Below are 17,192 nucleotides of genomic sequence, written 5' to 3' on the forward strand. Positions count from 1 at the left end.
CATCTCCACACTCCACACATGTGTAGGGAACTGGCAGCAGCCTGAAGCAGCAGGGAGGAGGAGGGGTGAAAATGCAGTGAGCATTCTTTCTCTGTTTCTATTTGGCAAGAAACCTGCTGTTTTCCTAACGGAAACTTTGACACACTCAGCCTGTATCTTTTCATTCGCATCCAGTTCGTCTTCTGAACATTCTCAGACCTTTATTCTGTCAGACAGAAAAATAATAATAAAGCAACGGCAAAGGTCACTGACAACTTTGACTAATTTAGCTGTGATACTTCCCTCGTAAATGGCGAGAGGGTCACTGCTCCGTGTGAGTGCACCCTGAGCCCTGGGTGCAGAGGGAACACAAGGTCTAATCAGTAAGGACAACTTTGAGAGAAGCTGGCCCAGGAAAAACTGAGCAGACATAGAAAGGAACAGATATGGGAAATCATGTGCTTAATTCTTTTTTAAGTATTTTCTATGATTTATTTTGATTTTAATTGTGTGTGTGTGTGTGTGTGTGTGTGTGTGTGTGTGTGTGTGTGTATCTAGGTACACATGAGTGCAGGTGCCTGTGGATAACAGAAGAAAAGATTAGACAGGCTGTTGTGAGCCACCTGATAGGGATGCTGGGAACTGAATCCTGATCCTCTGCAAGAATAGTGCACAATGTTAACCATTGCACATCTCTCCAGCCCCCAAGAACATGCTTCATTCTTATTATGAATGCCAACCCTAAGGATTCTAGAAACTTATCCACAGCAGGCAGGCCATCGCTATCTTTTAAAAATACTTATTATGACTAAAAAATGATGTTGTTTATAATATTTAATATTGACTTTTGGAATAAACATGAAAGATCTAATTCTGGATGTAGATGCAGACAAGATACTTCTAGATGGAAGTTAGACCATCTTTGTTTCTCACAACTATTGTGCAAGCATTGAATGTTAACACAATATTTTGTTATTCTTACAGTTATCCAGAGTCTTTCTCAATGTACAATTCACTAAATTCTACTCCTGTGTCTAGGGAAGAAGGGAAATTAAGAAGTTGGATCTTGACCCCTGGTCCACTTCCTCTTCTTTTCTAAATCTTTCTCAAATTCCTCAAGATGCTCTCCCCGATTCACATCCTTGGCAGTTTCAGAAGATGATCTACGTTGTCCCACAGGAAGAAAGTAAAGGTTCTGATGTGTTGAGCCCATCAGCTTCCTGCTGTCACTCTTCCTGAATCCCCCCATACTCCTCCATGCTTTCTCAGAGGCACTCTGTACCAAATCCCCTTCAAGAAAAGCACTCCCCTCCTGGTCACACCCCTGTCAATCCATATTAAAACCTGTTCCATCAACTGCCCCATCTTGCTTACAGCTCACATCTTCCCATAGGCCTTTAATCCGTCAGCCCTCTGAATTCTGATGTCATTCCTCCTTAACCAATTCCAATCTCGTTACAGTCATAATTAGCACTGAGGATTTCTTATCCAGAGGATGCCTTTAGTTTCTTTTTATTCGTTTATGTTTTTACCACTGTAAACATTCAGTTTTTTGACTTGCTCATTTGTCTAACTGCAGTGACAAAATCATCGTTTTCCAAGTTGCACAAAGCCTTTCTGATCCGCTCTTTATTCCTGTGAAACTCTCAGGTAATTAAACACTCCCCGCTATCCTGAGCTTTTGCCTCCTTATGTGGTTTAGTTTCTCAATTGGTCTGAATTTCTCTCCCTTAGTAGAAAGATGAGATCTTCCCCAAGAAGTGGCATTTGGCCTTATTACATCGCTGAAGTCTTGGAAAAGGAGGATCTGTCTGAATTAAGGTCCATCACAATGATGTATCTTGTAATGCTGTGGCTCAAACAGCCTCCTGACACCTTCTTACCTTTAGCCTCAACCATCCTGACTCATCCTTTATGAGTCAGTTATTCTAATTAATACAACTCTGACTGTGTCAGTTTCCTGTTGAGATTCTTCAGTGACTCTATAACACAGAAAGAATAAAGTCCTTTATCCTGTGTGGTGACCTCCTGAGGACAGAGCCTATACTAGCTCATTAGTAAGTACCATAAGCCTTTCTCAAGTCACAGGAAGCTAACTGTGAAAACAAAACCCTGCTCTCTCAGAACTCATATTCTAGTTGGAAGAGATTGGACAATTAACAAGCAAATATTTTTAATAAAAAGATAATGAAAACATACTCATAAATAATCATAAAAGAAATAAAATCATCATGTCAGCTAAAGTAAAGAACCCAGCCTGCAATTGGGATGGGAATAAATGGCCATGTGTATTCAACCTATATTAATCTACATTGAGAATAGTACTTGGTGTGTGTTAGTTATTCAAATAAATATTTCTTATATAAACTATTTGGGAAAGACTTTCTTGGTGGCAACAGTAATCTTTACTGCTGTATTTGTTAATGGTTCCTGCTGAGCATTATTAGACTATACATTTCATGCCAGTATCTATATACTCAATACCAATAAGTAATGTTGAGATTCTCAGTAAGAGGCATTACACTCCATGTTGAGAAAACATGACAGGATGTGAAATACTGGTGGGGTAAGTGAAACTCACATGGATTTGGGTAGAAATCATATCATAAATCATATGGGAAGTTGCATATTAATGATATACTCTATGACCCATTTCTAAATTCTTAAAGTAAACTTCTTAGATTGGAGATATCTCTGATTGAAGTCAATGCATATTTGCAATAGGGTTGAAAGAAGATACAATGATTAAAATATAAGTTTTCCAGAACAAAGGAAATATCCAGTAATGCCACTTTTATGATCTAACTTGAAGAGGAAAATGGAGCTAGCTCCATGGAAGCCTAGGTTATTACTGTGCACAAATATTGGGAAACATGGGTTGTTTTCTTTGTTAGTTATTTGTTTTGTTGTATTTTTGAGATAAAGTCTCATAGAATTCAGTCTGGCCTTGAACTTCTGTAGTCTGGGAGGTCCTTAAACTCTTGGTCCTCCTGTCTATATCCCCACTATGACCACCACCAAGTACTGGGATTATAGGTGCGAATTTCCAAGCTTGGCTGGATTAACTTCTAAAGTAACTTTGGTGTAATGGTTTTCTTTTTTGTTAATATCATTATTACTATCATGCTCTATAGATTTATTTTAAGTTGTTTATTGAGTACTTCAACAGTCACTGTGGTTCAGTCCTTACATGTATTATATCAATCATTCCAATGGCTGTAATAAGCAAGACTGATCCCCCCATTTTTCAGATGAGGACACAGAGGCTTTAGAATTAGAAAACCTTATCTAAGATACACAACTAATTCCTTTCCACTTTCCAAGAGTAAATTCATTCTTTACTCTTAAATTTTCAGATAAGTCCATTTTCTAGTTCACTGTGAGAAACATAGTGTGCCCCCAGAAGGGGTGGCTGTTAGCTACTCTTTGTTGATAGACATTTGTGGATGGATTTGCCCCTCAGGGGCAATCTGAAGATGTGTTACTCACCTGAAGGCCCGGATGGTTGTGAGCCCTTCAGCTGTTTCTGAGAAGTGGCAAAGCAGGGGGAGCTGGGTGCTGTCATCAAGTTCCTGGAGATCCCTAGGACAAAGGCAATGGTACATGTCACCCGCCTCCAGGTTCTGAGGCCACCATTGAACTTGCAAGTTCTCAGACCCGAGTGCTTGCTCTGGTCACCATTCATCTGTCCTCTGCCTCTATCTAGTTCCTCTTGGTTGTCATGTTTAAAAGGTTCGTCAAAATGTTTCCCGTGTGAATATGACTTATTTGCTCATTCTGCGTCCCCACAGCCAGTGTGTTTCAGCTGTGACATAAGACTTGGAGTTTTGTAGACACCTTAAATGAAGTATGGACCCGTAACCCTTACGCAACCATCTTTTCCTTCATCATCAGAGTGTAAGCTGTTGAAGGTTTTGTCAACTGAGTGCTTCAGTGAAAGAGCTACCATGACACACTATAAATGCAAATGCAATGATGAGACAACCTTGATTTAAAATGGATGAATTGATGAAAAATAATCCATTGAAGGGTATGATCTTCTTACTGTTAATGTTTGGGGAGGGGAGTTGGTTTATTAAGAAGGTGTCTAATGCACTTTGCTCAGCCTGGGTGAAGGGAGGAGGGGACTGGACCTGCCTCGACTGAATCTACTAGGCTGAGCTGAATCCCTAGGTAAGACCTTGCCCTGGAGGAGATGGGAATGGGAGGTGGGTTGGGGGAAGGGGGGGCACGGGAGGAGGGAGGACAGGGGAATCCGTGGTGGATATGTAAAATTAAATTAAATTATAAAATTAAATAAGGAAGGTGTCTAATGTAACACATGCTGGCCTTGAACTCACAACGTCACTCATGATGACCTGGCACCCTGAATCTCCTGTCTCTACCTCCCAAGTGCATGCGCCACTACATCCGTCACAAAGGTATAGTCTTGTAAATGGGACACTGGACTGTAGAGGATTATTAACCAAATGAAAAATATCACTGAACAGTAAAACAGTAAGAGCTGAGCCTCCTCAATGATGTGAAGAATGAGTGAGTAGTTGAGACTGGGAGAGCACTTGGGAGAGCTAATGGGAGGGGCCTTTAAAGTTCTGAGTTAGTAAGATGCTAATCAATTTAAAAGAAGAGAGTGGGAGTTATGGTGGGAAGTTACTTGTTAGAGGGAGCTTCACGTGCTACTGTGAAGCATTGATTGTACCGAGTTTCCAGTACAACAGACTTAAAAAATAACTGCTACTTACCACCAATGTTGACGGACGGGCTGGGGTTGGGGGTGGGGGAAGAGAACAGAGAGGGGGGAGGGGAAGAGATGATAGGAGAAGTGGGGAGAAGAGATCACAGGGAGAGATCCACTATGACCATGAGTTTGGCTCTGGCCACAGTGAGCTGAATCCCTGCCTCCAAGAAACTTTCACTGTTCCCCCAAGGAACTAATGTTCATGTCCATACACGAATATATACATGTCTCCACAACCTACTTAAAAATAGAAATACCTCAATCTGCTTAATGTAACCCTTTTCACAAAGGTGTGTATTCATGAATTTCCTTTTAAAAATATTTAGTTTATATTTGTTTTTGTAGGAGCTCACCATGTATCCCAGATTGGCCTAAAACTTGCAGAGATTCTCCTGCCTCAGCCTCCCAACTACTAGAACGACAGGGATTCATAGGCATACCAAAGTCAACAACTTTTCTTTAAGCCATAAAAGCTTACATTTCTAGAATATAAGACTGAGTTAAACCAATTGTTAGAAAGCATTTCACTTTTTTCTTCCCCTTTCTGCCCTTCTTGCGGTCATGGGGTTGGGAGAACTGGAGGGGCTGCCTTTCCATTCACCTGTGAGCATCTAGTGAGCGAAGTGTTATTCCACAGCATCAGCTGTGGAAGCCATTCTCGATTGGCTGTGTAATCCCACAAACAAGTGCGAAGTCTTCTCTTTTTGAGTTTCTGAGGACTTGGCTCACTTCTCGAATGGGGGATGTGGAGAGGAGAACACAGAGGAAAGGTGGTGAAGATAGTGAAGGAATGTGAGGACTTTCCTTTTCTTAGACATAAACAAGTGGCTCTTGGGGCAGCTGACGCCAACAGATGGCCAAAGCCACTACACTGCAGTCAGGGCTGAAGGAAACATCACGGAGGAGCCGTCATTGTTTACGGAAGGATCATGTGTGAAACCCAGAAGGTGAAGGCACAGCTTGATCTGTGTTCTTGTCAGAGGAAGCGTGTAGCTAAAAACCCTTTAGACCTATGACTTTAGATGTTAATGGTCATATTGTTGCCTGCCATGAGCTCCCCACTTCAATTTGTATATATGTATGTATGTACGTATGTATGTATGTATGTATGTGTATATATATACATGTGTGTCTACATATATAATATATATATATATTATATATATAGTCTATTCAGCTGTGTGAGCTTTTTCCCTGAGTGAGTCACAGGCAAAGTTGTTGAGCCTGTAAGATTTCACATTGGTCATTGGGTCGTCTCTCTGATTTACAGATGAGAATGGGTGGACTGGAATGGCTCCTAAGTCTGAATTAAGACTCTAATTCCTTAAGAAATGATTGTTGTGTTACAGTTGGCTCTTTAAAAAAAATCTATTTTGTGCCTTTCCCTTTTTCACCAGCATTAAAAATAAAAATTCTTTATATAGCATTTTAAAAAATTATGCCTTCTATTATACTCATGTGGACACATTATTTGGACTATGTTTCAGGAGCAGAGTTCACAGCTCTCACATTTGGAGTGGGTTAGAACACTTTGCCTAATACTCCCCACTCGGTTTATCTTGGTAATGGGAGGGAGGGAGGAGGGAGGGAGGGAGGGAGGGAGGGAGGGAGGGAGGAAGGAAGGATGGATGGATACTGGGGAAGAAAAACCACTCAAATATAATACACATCTCCAGTACATGAAGGATTCTTCACTCACAGCCCTGGGGGAGAAATCCTCTAAAATGCTATGATGTGAGGTGGACCTCACTGGAGCCCCTTCCCTTTTCTTCTCTCTTCCCGGGTAACTTCCTCTTCTTCACACACCTGTCACATGAAGTATGTTCAGTTTCTAAAACACATCTGCCTTTTATTTTAGCTCAATCCATATGTTACTTTATATATGGCTTTATCTTCACGAGAGATGGGTTTTGTTGAGAACAGGTTTTTCATCACCCACCACATGCTCAATACAGCTATCAGTAACATAGCAAACATTCAGTGAGTGCTGAGACAGACCCTGCAACATATATAAAGCTCATCATATTCTTCAGGAAAGCACTAAACACAAACTTCCAGGTTTATAATGGCAGACACTGTATTGATCATTAATCATTCAACTTCTCAGGAAACAATAAGTCCTATATTGACAGAAAATCTAAAATTAATTCTTCCCCTTTATTTATTTGACTGGATTAGCAAGTACATGGAAAATTCTGTGAACTCAAACTCTCCAGTCTCTTAAAGTGATGGTATGCCTCTCAGATGCTCAAGATTATCCAATTGCATAGTCTTGGATCATGTATCTCTTCATCTGTCTTCTTCTACTATTTCATATCGTGTATTTGAAGGATTTTGTTTTTAACTTTTTTTCCTGCTTTGAAATATACTGGCTCGAAATTGCTCACTCTTCAGGACTGTGTTTGATTTTCTGAGCTTCCTGCCTATGTTACATCCAGAAAAAGAATCGTGGAATGTAAAGGCTAGCACATCTAACTCAATAGACAAATTGTTGGCAAACTGAACAATATGTTATGTGTCAAGGGTAGGAAGAAACAGACAATTATAGAAAGAATGACATTAGATCTCACATTGTAACATGAGGTTTTAGCAAAACAGTTGCATTTCTAAATTTTCCACCTTAGTTTGAAAAACAAAGAAACAGTTGAGCAAAAACAGTTCCCAATGAGTCAAATATGCAGGCTTTTGAAAAGGGGAGAATAGTTTTACTTACTTAGAAGCAACTCGGAAGTACTTCTGGATGAAATAAAAGGCAACACCAAGGGGCACAAGGGCGACCAGGAACACAGGTGTAGCGTAGGAGATCATCCCAATAGCAGACAAGCAGAGCAGGGTAGAGCGGGTCAGAGACTCCAAGGTTGGAGGGATGTGCTGTGGAGAGAATTCAAGGGACAATCTTTTCAGCTCATGCACAATATCCACGGCAGTGTCATAAAAATATTAACTCTTATATTAATGTTCAGTAATATGGGCTGCCAAAGCCGTCTATAGGCACGTTCACTGTAAATAATTCCACATGCTTCCGCAATTTAGTAGCTGTATCCACTGACATATCACTGACATGTTGTTCACCTACTTATCTTGGATATTTTATATAAATGATGATCCTAGAAATCTTTTTCATTCCTGTGTCTGTTTCACTTTTCTGTGATGGACTATAGGTATTTCCAAACATTCCTTTTGAATGGATATACACTATCTAAAACTCATCTGCTCTTCTACTGTAAAACACACAGATTATTTTTCCTGTAGTTGCTTGTGTCCTTCAAGTATCTTTGATTGCATTATTTGCCTTTTCTTTATTGAATTTAGATGCTATTAATATATTGTAGTGTTTAGCTTCTTTTACAATTTAAATTTGTCTTTGGTTGGTGCTTTCAGCTCAATCAAAGTTTAAATTTTTGTACGGTTATTTCTTTTGTGTGTGTATACAGTTATTTCTATTTGTCTTTTTCTTATTTTCTTGCTATGTTCTGTCTTACTTCAAAAGACCTTTGGCAGTTCAGGTTCCAAAGCTACCCAATATCTTTTATTTCACCAGGTTATGGCTTTATGTGGCCATTTTCATTCTATAGCCATTTGTTTTATATTTTATGGATAATTGTCTCAACATCTTTTAGTTTTAAAATTAATGATTCTCAGAGATTCCAGATGCCGCATTTATCTTGTGTTAAATTTCTATGTGTACTATTTGTGTGTGCATGTGCACATGTGTGAGTTGGTGTGAGTGCCCATAGTGAACGTGTGGTAGCTTGAGATTGACACTGGGCATAGTTATCCACTTTATTTTTTGAGTCAGGGTCTCCCAGTGAGCTCAGAGAAGGCATTTTGCCACAATGGCTGACTAGCAAGGCTCTGGCATCCACCTGCCCCCTGCTGCAAGGGACTTTCATGAAAAAACCCATACATACAACTCCAAAATTAAAAATAATAAGACATAAAAATTAAGATGGGGAATAATTGAAGATGCCTTATGTCAACCTCTGGCTAACACACACACACACACACACACACACACACACACGGAGGCACACATACACACACACATATACACACAGAGGCACACACACACATAGAAGTATGCATGGGCACTTATATGTCAAGTGGATACACTCACACAAGCATGTGCATACAACACACAGGCAGAAATTTTACCCTAGTAATCTTTTTTTTTCATTTTGATATGAGAGCAAATGGGCCATAATTTAAATTTTGGTAATTCTCTACCACCAAGAGCCCTCCGGTCCTTTTTGAAATGCTATTTAGTTTACACTGAGAAATTTGTCTTAGAACTTAGAAGCAGCTCGGATACTCACCTGGTCAATGATATTAGTATCAGCAGAAAACCGATTGAGAATCAGTCCCAGGGGTGTGGTATCAAAGAACCTAGGCAGGGAACAGATCAAAGAGTATGGTGATGTGGACTGCCTGGGTCAGAAGCACCACTAAGGGACATCTAAGGTCTTGAAAACGATCAGTATGTTTTTATTACTGCATGCATAGGGGCAAGAGATCACTATATTTTTTTTACCTTATTGGCCCAAGAATTATCTTATTCAGGAGATTGTGGTGGAGGTTCTTGGCAGCTGTGAGGCCCATCCATTCTACAGTGAGGGAGGTGACGAGGCAAAGGAAGATGCCAGCTCCGCAGAGAATGCTAAATCCAGCCACGTAGAAAGTCTAGGAAGAACCAGCACGGGAGGCTGACATGAAATGATTACCTGGGCTTTTCCTAACTAGAAAACAAAGCATCAAAATCAGACAGATTGTCTTCATCCTTATCTCACTTGTATTTAGAGAGCTGAAGACATATGGTGGGTACCTAGGGCAGTGCGCCCTTCAGGTCAGTCCCACAGGCCAGGCAGCGCCTGCCTCTCCCCCATGCCCCTGCTTGCTTTTTTCACCAGCAAGGTCTGGCCTAAGGCCTGCAGGATTGATGTATCTTTCAGGCTGGGGACAGACTCTTGGTTTTCTGCATTGTCAAGCCCTCCCATCCTTGATCACAGAATGACCACTCAGTATACTGATGGAGGATTGAAAATCATCAGAATAACAGAATTTCCTTTACATGTGTTTAGCATCTGATATATAATAGTAACATGCATTACATATAAAACAGATATATTGAACTCCTTGAATCTCTATCTAAATACTATGATGAAATGCTTCTTATGACAGGAATGTAAAAACAGGGCTGGAGAGATGGCTCAGCAGTTAAGAGTGCTTACTGCTCTTTCAGAGCACCTGTATTTAGTTCCTAGAACCCACATTGAGTGGTTCACAACTGCCTGTAACTCCAGCTCCAGGGGATCTGGCACCTTTTTCTGGCCTCCATGGCCACTGCATTCATGTGCACATACCTATACATATAATATAATACATAAATATGTAATAAATAAAAATAATGTAAGCAAATATTTAAAATGATAAAACAATAAGAGACATCGTCTTTAACATTGTTGGCAGTTTACCTTGTTTTAGGTGGTTCCCTAATTACTAACATACTGAACTTGCACCAAACTCCTCTGGCCTTCTGGCTCTTAACTGATTTCAGCAGAGAGCCTCCCTCTCTACCATTTCTGGGGGCACTGTACCTGGTCAGCTTTCCCGGTGTGGTTTATACTGTACTCGGATGTCCATGTAGCCAGCCAGTAGTCTATAGCCACAATCACTGAGTGCTTCAAAAGCTTAGAGAAGATCATGAGGAAGAGTAAAAAAAACCCTCCTGAGGTGAGGTACCACCAACAGGTTTTCCAGGGCATCTTCGTCCTGAGCCTCATTACAGTTGACATGTTATCATCCTCATCTTCCTCCTCTTCTTCCTCTGTGTATTCACACACACAACAAACTTTGTGTAAGCTTCAGATGAGCACCAGAAAGAAATTTTATTTTCTACCAAGAATATGAATAACCGCATTTAGTATTAGCTTTTGAAGTTTTAAATACTTTAAGTGGTCCACATTTCAATTGTTTTCTTTTTTTTTCTTTCTAAAAAACGGGTTGAAAATGGTCATACATGGTGGCATGCTCCTGTAATCCCAGCACTTGGGAGCCAGAGGTGGGAGGATCAGAAGTTCAAGGCCAGCCCCAGCTATAGGCTACATAGGGAGTTCAAGGATAGCCTAGGCTGTGTGTGATACAGTCAGAAGAAAGAAAGGGAAGAAGGAAGGAAGGAAGAAAGGAAGGGAGGAACAAAGGAAGGAAGGGAGGAAATAAAGGTAAAATGTGAATGAATGAACAAATATATAAGTTCACATATAGACCAGACTGCTGATTTACAGACACTTAAGTTAGTGGTAGAATTGTGTTGCCGAGGAAAGCATGCTCCTTGTTTGTAAACATCTAATTTTTTAATCTATGGCTTTCTGAATTTAGAAATCTGCACCAGAAGAAAAGCAGCTGTGGAATTTGTGTCTACCCTAGAAGCACCAATCCATAATTTTTCTGTCCTGCTTTAAATGTGGTCATGGAGGAGAGTTGTCAAGATGGAACATTCTAGAAGACAAAGCTGAAGATCACATGAGACAATGGGCAGGATGATCCTATCAAATGTTCAAGCCACTTGGAAACTCCGAGACAGAATATCCTAGGCATATTCTTTAGAAACTCTGAGAATGATTATCCTAGGCACATTCTTCACTGCTATGACAGGGAGGCTTTCAATTTCTTGTCAGCATGACTTGGTTATTTGCATGTTCCAGTGACTGTCGGGTCTCCTGTCTGTTCCTTCACCAGTGGCCATTTGTACGATACTTTAGCTGTGTGCTCTCCACTATCTCAATAGTTACAGGTATGAAGCTGTGGCCTGGAAGGATGGAAAATATGACTTTTGTCTGCAAATCATCAGACCAAAGGGACCCAGTGTGGATGTGAGGCAAAGACAGCCCATCATCAGCACTTTCGTTTTAACTGGATCCTGCAAAGGAGTCTTGGATGAGCTTCTCTTTGGAGGAACTATGTTCTGTCTCATAAATATGGGAACAAAAACGTGTATGATGAAAATGGTACACACTTAAAGACTGCCTGCTGTCTCCCTAGTATGTACCCTTTACTTCTATACCAGATGAAAGTTCAGTTACTTATGGCAGCCAGCTAAAGACAGTTCATGTTCACTTTCTTGGCACCTAATCTGCCCACATCACGAGCTGGTCAACCATCAGTAGAAACAATGCATGCTGCTTTAAGTTCCTTAAGGGAAAGGAGACATTTTCTTTCTCCTTTCTGCCCTCCCTGGTGGTTTCAGAATGCTAGGACCCAGGAGAGCAACCATCCTAGTTGTAGTGCATCTGCCATTAAGTCACATTAACACCCTCTCCACTAAGGCAAGTACTGTTATTTCACACCTAAGAAGGATTAACCCAGCAAGCCAGGGCTGAATCAGTTTCTGTAGTGATCAGTTCTCTATTGCAACAAGTGAGTCTTAAGGTAGTTGACTATGATTCTATATTTAAAACATATTAGAAATAAGTGATTTTGAATTCCAGAAGCCTGTGTCTGCTTAACGAACAAAATACCCTCAAAATTAAGAATTGAAATGAAAAAATTCATCCTTCATTCATTGATTTTTTTAACTTCCTGAACATTCATTGAGACATCTGAAATATGTAGGTGGCCCAGTTTGGTGTTTTCTACCTTCACATTACAATGTTGCCTATTTCTTAGTTGGCCAGTGGAAAGGAAATGGTAAATAAAATCTACATAGGAAATGAAGCATAATGAATGCATTTATTCTGTGAACTTAAGTGACTTTTTTCAAACTTTCTTGGTGAGTCATGTCATGACAATGTAATGATTTTAAGTGATTTTTTTTCCAAACTTACAGTAAATCTATTTTCTTCTTCTTCAGAATACAGTACTAGATGTGGAAAACTGAAATGAAAAATGGACTCTCTAACATCTTCCTTCTTCATCAGTGTGTTATGGAAACTACATGCATAAAGTCTGAGTGATTCAAATATAGGGACTGTCTTTCCTATATTTCCATTCATTCTTGATATTTAAAGAACTGATATTTTAGTAACAACCTGATCCAGTCATTATATTAGACTTCCAACTATTCTGTTTTCAGATCCCTGCTTTGGTCTTTCCATTCTCTGTGACACACCATGTGAGTACATAGATACCCACCTAGTGCACCCCTCACAGGGGCATGCTGTTGGGGGACATTAGCCTTACCTTGACTCTATCATGTTCAATATTGTGCACTTAGTTTGGCTCTGGGCCTTGTGCAAAGTAGTTTGTTATATGTGTGTGTGGCACACTCACACATCAATTTCCAGAGTAAACTCCTCACGACATACTAATCTATCTGAATGTTTCAGATTAAAAAAAAAAAAAAAGACTTGCCTTCATCTTCATCCTCCATCTGCGCTTTGGCCTCTCTTGAATACATGGCTCTTCGGAGAGTCTTCCTCTCTAACGTTGTTTGGTCTGCTTCCATGTCCTGTGGATAACAACATGCTCTCACTGAAGGAGCTTCTGTCTGAGGAAGGGTTTGACTTGGCCATGGATGACACATGGGATGGTTTTATACTAGTCCCAAGCTCTCTGCTCACTCTAGACACACAGAACTCCTGTCACAGGAGCTGTTACGAAAATGGTGCTGAGGATTTATAGACAACATTTCTGTACTCAGACGTGTAGATCAATAGGAAGCCAGAAAAAGTTATAACATCAGGAACCTAAGCCTTCAAACACAGCTGCACCACTGAGAAATCTTTTGTTTTTACATCAATTTCAAATACAGTTTTTTAACCTGAGGATTCACTTACGTTAAATTTCTTTTTTAAAAAACAGTCGAGCTAGGCATGATGCCTGTCATCTCATCCCTCAGAAGGCTAGCAGGTGAATTACTGGAAATTCCAGGCCAGCCTGAGCTACATAGGGAGATCCCATCTCAATAAATGAACATATAAAGTTGCATGTAATTCTGCGATGGGTAAACTTCTATCATGCATCCACTATGACTATAAATGAGTAAATCAAGATAGATTCCCTTAGCATATCATTGAGGGAGCTGTACAAGGGACTTCAGTGGCTTTAGGAGGGAACAGGTCATTCCAAAGAAAATAAGCAATGAGGTCCTTCCATGCCTAGGAGACTCAGAGGACACTGTAGGGAAGGAATATACAGAAAAAGAAAGAAAAATACAAAATCAAATTGCCATGTGTTCAGGGTTGAGTGGACTTGACATTGGCCCAAGGAAGAAAGGGCTTCATCTTCTTCATCCTCAGCCTCAGAACTGGGGCAGCAGGATTTGGCATTCTAAGCATGTAGGCCAGAAACGTGGTAAGTGACATTAGCCCTGAGTGGCCCCTCAGCATGGCCCAATACATCCCAAATCAAACATGAACAAGCAGACACCAGCAACAACAGAACACAGTTTGGTGGTTACATCATTAACCCAATGAGCTTCGGTGATCAGTCCCTACATATTTTTTTTTCTTAACCTTTGGAAGGCTCACCATTCTAGAAAGTTTCACTGTTTCTGGTTTCATGAAGAGTGGCAGCAATCCCCAGTACATCTATTGTGCCGATTAGACTTTACAAAGGCACTAGACACTAGCGTTGCCTAATGATGTGTCAATAGACTAGATCAAACATCCAATGAATAAAGACCTCTCTCCTTTGTCAATGATGGGATGGAATGGAGCAAACCCAAATAGAAAAGTGGAGTTAGCTCTTTGCTGGCTCCCATAATACTATGTGTGAGCCCAACTTTACTTTGTTTTTATTTTTGTTTTAAGTTAAGGAAAATGTTCTTGAAAGTAAATTTTCATAAATAAGCTATTTACTGGATAAGTATTTGATATTGTGTTGATGCTTGGGTTAAGTAAGTACAAATTCAATTTCATTTGCCCAGTGACTATTTCCCAGGCCTGCCCAAGATGAGAGTAGGGATCATCGAATGACAGTCACTCATCCACTCAATAGCACGGTGGAGAAAACAATCGGTGCCACCCAAAGCAGAGTTTCCAGTCGAATTTGAATCAAACATGTGATCTCCTTATTGTGGTTTTCATTGTCATCTTTCTGACACAGCCCTTCATTCTTCCCCTTAATTCACACTGACAGTTCTTACTGAAGCCCCGTGCCAAGGCTTTGATTGGCATTTTGCCTCATGCTCCTTCTCCACTCATTCCATTTGTCTGCACTTCTGGGCTAGGCTTCCTTAGCCTTGGTGTTGCTGAGCTTGGGCCAGATGGATGCCTTGGGGGTCCTCCTGTACTGCAGCAGCTGGAGTAGCAGCTCTGTCTTTGCCCACAACATCCCTGTGTCACCCCAGCCTCAACTGTGATGAACACAAATGTCTCCCAGTGTGGCCAAATGCCTCCTAAGTAGCAGAATTCGCCCTGGAGAATAAGTGAGACTCTGTCCTGACATATAACAATCCAAGTGGAAACTGTTTTATGGAACCCTCCCCCAAGGTATTCCAGGTGTGTGTGTGTGTGTGTGTGTGTATGTGTGTGTGTGTGTGTGTGTGTGTATGTGCGCGCGCATGTAGGTGTATGTGAGTACATATTTCCATGCATTCATGGGCAGGCCAGAGGTCATCACGTGCTTTCCTCTATTACTGTCCCCCTTATTTTTTGAGGCAGGGTCTTTCATTGAACTCGAAACTCACCAGTTTGGTTAGACGGCTGTGCAACCAACTCCAAGGATCCTCCTGTCTCTACCTCCTAGCTCTGGGATTACAGACACACACACACACTGCTGTCTGGCTTTTTATGTGAGTCCTGGGAGTCCAAACTCAGGTTCTCATACTTGGAAAGCAAGCATTTTGCCTCCTCCCCAGCCTTATGGAGGAATTTCTCTCCAGCTTCAGATAGTGTATTTTTCTTTCTGTTAAGCTTTGTTCACCGTCAGGGTTATTTCAGACACACCCATTGACTCCAGCCAGAGCTCACAGCTTTGCCATCTTTCAGAGTCACCTTGGCTTTTGTCTTGACTGTGATTGTCTGACTGTAGTCAATGCATGAACATGATCTTATCACACGTGAGAAAAGAAGAGATAAATCAGAAAAATAAGGAAAGCCTCAAGCCTTGATAAACAGCTCATTCAACTTGTAGCTACACACATAATTCCAAATGGTCCAGAGCCAAAACACGGATAGTACTTCATCCGAAAGGCAGTACAGGACAGGGGCTGGGGAGGCAGCTCCATGGAGAGGACTGCTTGCTGCACAAGCAAGGGGGTCTGAGTCTAAATCTCAGCACCCACGTAAAAAGCCAAGGGTGGCCATTCACACCTGGAACTCCAGCACTGTGTGTGGAGACAGGAACAACGACGGTGTGTGTGGTCATCAGCCTAGATCCAGGTTCGGTGAGAGACCCTCTCTTGAGGGAATAAAGCAGAGAGAGACAGAAAGAGACACCAAATGTGCTCCTCCTGTCTGTGCACATGTGTCTGTGGGTGTGCATGCCTAGTATACACACACACACACACACACACACACACACACACACACACACGTACCATGCATGCAATACATACTGGCCACACAATAAATAAACAAGCAAATAATAAACTAATAGTAAAATGTAGTAGGTTCAAAGTAGCCTATTCAATAACTATATGCAAAGACTCAATCATCTTGAGCTTCAAAAGAAGGCTATCACAGAGCAGCATGTATCTTACAAATCACAGTGCTTCCTTCAAAGAATTCCTAGTAATTACAAAGAATTCCCTGACCCTTCTTACCTTTTCTAATTCTTGATCTTGTCTATTCATGAGAGTTTTCCAGTGTTCATAAAGCTCCACATCTTTGGTCTGAATGTCTTTCAAGGTCCCTTCTCTTAACACACTCCCATCCTTCATGGCTATGATCTAAGGAAAGAGTGCATGAGCAGAAACATAGCAAAGCTTGGAAGGGGCCAAATGACATAACTTGGTCTCAGGAAGTATTCCTTGGTGTCTCTAAGATATGACAAACTCAGGAGGTCTCACCCAGTCAGCGTGTGTCAGGTACTGCAACTTGTGAGTCACGAGAACCACTGTCCTCTTGTCATCTTGGAGAAACTTGAGAATTCCTTCCTGCATCAAGTGATCACTCAAGTGGATGTCCAAGGCAGAGAATGGGTCGTCCTGGGACAGGGAGAGTTGGAAGGCAGTTGAGCGACCCGTACTCAGTTCTGCTAAAAATGCTCAAAGAACCAATTAAAAGATAAGAAAAAGAAACATGATCCAGGCTTTTAGTGGAGAAATGAGGGTGCCTGGAACATATCTTCTCTGCTTGATTTATTTCTTTGTTGTTCTACTTGTTTAATATGCTAACTAGTATCTACATATGGGCCCATGGAGGGAGTGACTGGATTCTTATGGATTCCACATACTGGGGCACATACTCACATAGGTAGAAATTATCACTCTGAAAGAATTTAGCACAATCCTGTTATCTATACATATACATTGATTGATTATGTAGCAAGAAATATAGCAATTATATTTGGAAGTTAGTGTCAGTTTATATTTGCG

General features: G+C 40.9%; 1 protein-coding gene across 2 annotated transcripts in view; it reads right to left on the minus strand.

Moving 5' to 3' along the window:
• The window catches only part of Abcc9 (ATP binding cassette subfamily C member 9), a 111,227-nt gene that overhangs the window by 24,278 nt on the left and 69,757 nt on the right, over nt 1-17,192 (minus strand). For both annotated transcript variants that reach the window (XM_059258760.1, XM_059258759.1), the window contains 8 exons: nt 16,665-16,802; nt 16,419-16,544; nt 13,064-13,160; nt 10,312-10,541; nt 9,249-9,397; nt 9,034-9,103; nt 7,431-7,588; nt 3,469-3,561 (listed from right to left, as the gene is read on the minus strand). In XM_059258760.1, coding sequence (XP_059114743.1) covers nt 3,469-3,561; nt 7,431-7,588; nt 9,034-9,103; nt 9,249-9,397; nt 10,312-10,541; nt 13,064-13,160; nt 16,419-16,544; nt 16,665-16,802 — 1,061 coding nt within the window. The remainder of the gene's footprint in view (nt 1-3,468; nt 3,562-7,430; nt 7,589-9,033; nt 9,104-9,248; nt 9,398-10,311; nt 10,542-13,063; nt 13,161-16,418; nt 16,545-16,664; nt 16,803-17,192) is intronic.

The sequence above is a fragment of the Peromyscus eremicus genome, chromosome 3 (assembly GCF_949786415.1).
Source record: "Peromyscus eremicus chromosome 3, PerEre_H2_v1, whole genome shotgun sequence".
Classification (NCBI taxonomy): Eukaryota; Metazoa; Chordata; class Mammalia; order Rodentia; family Cricetidae; genus Peromyscus; species Peromyscus eremicus.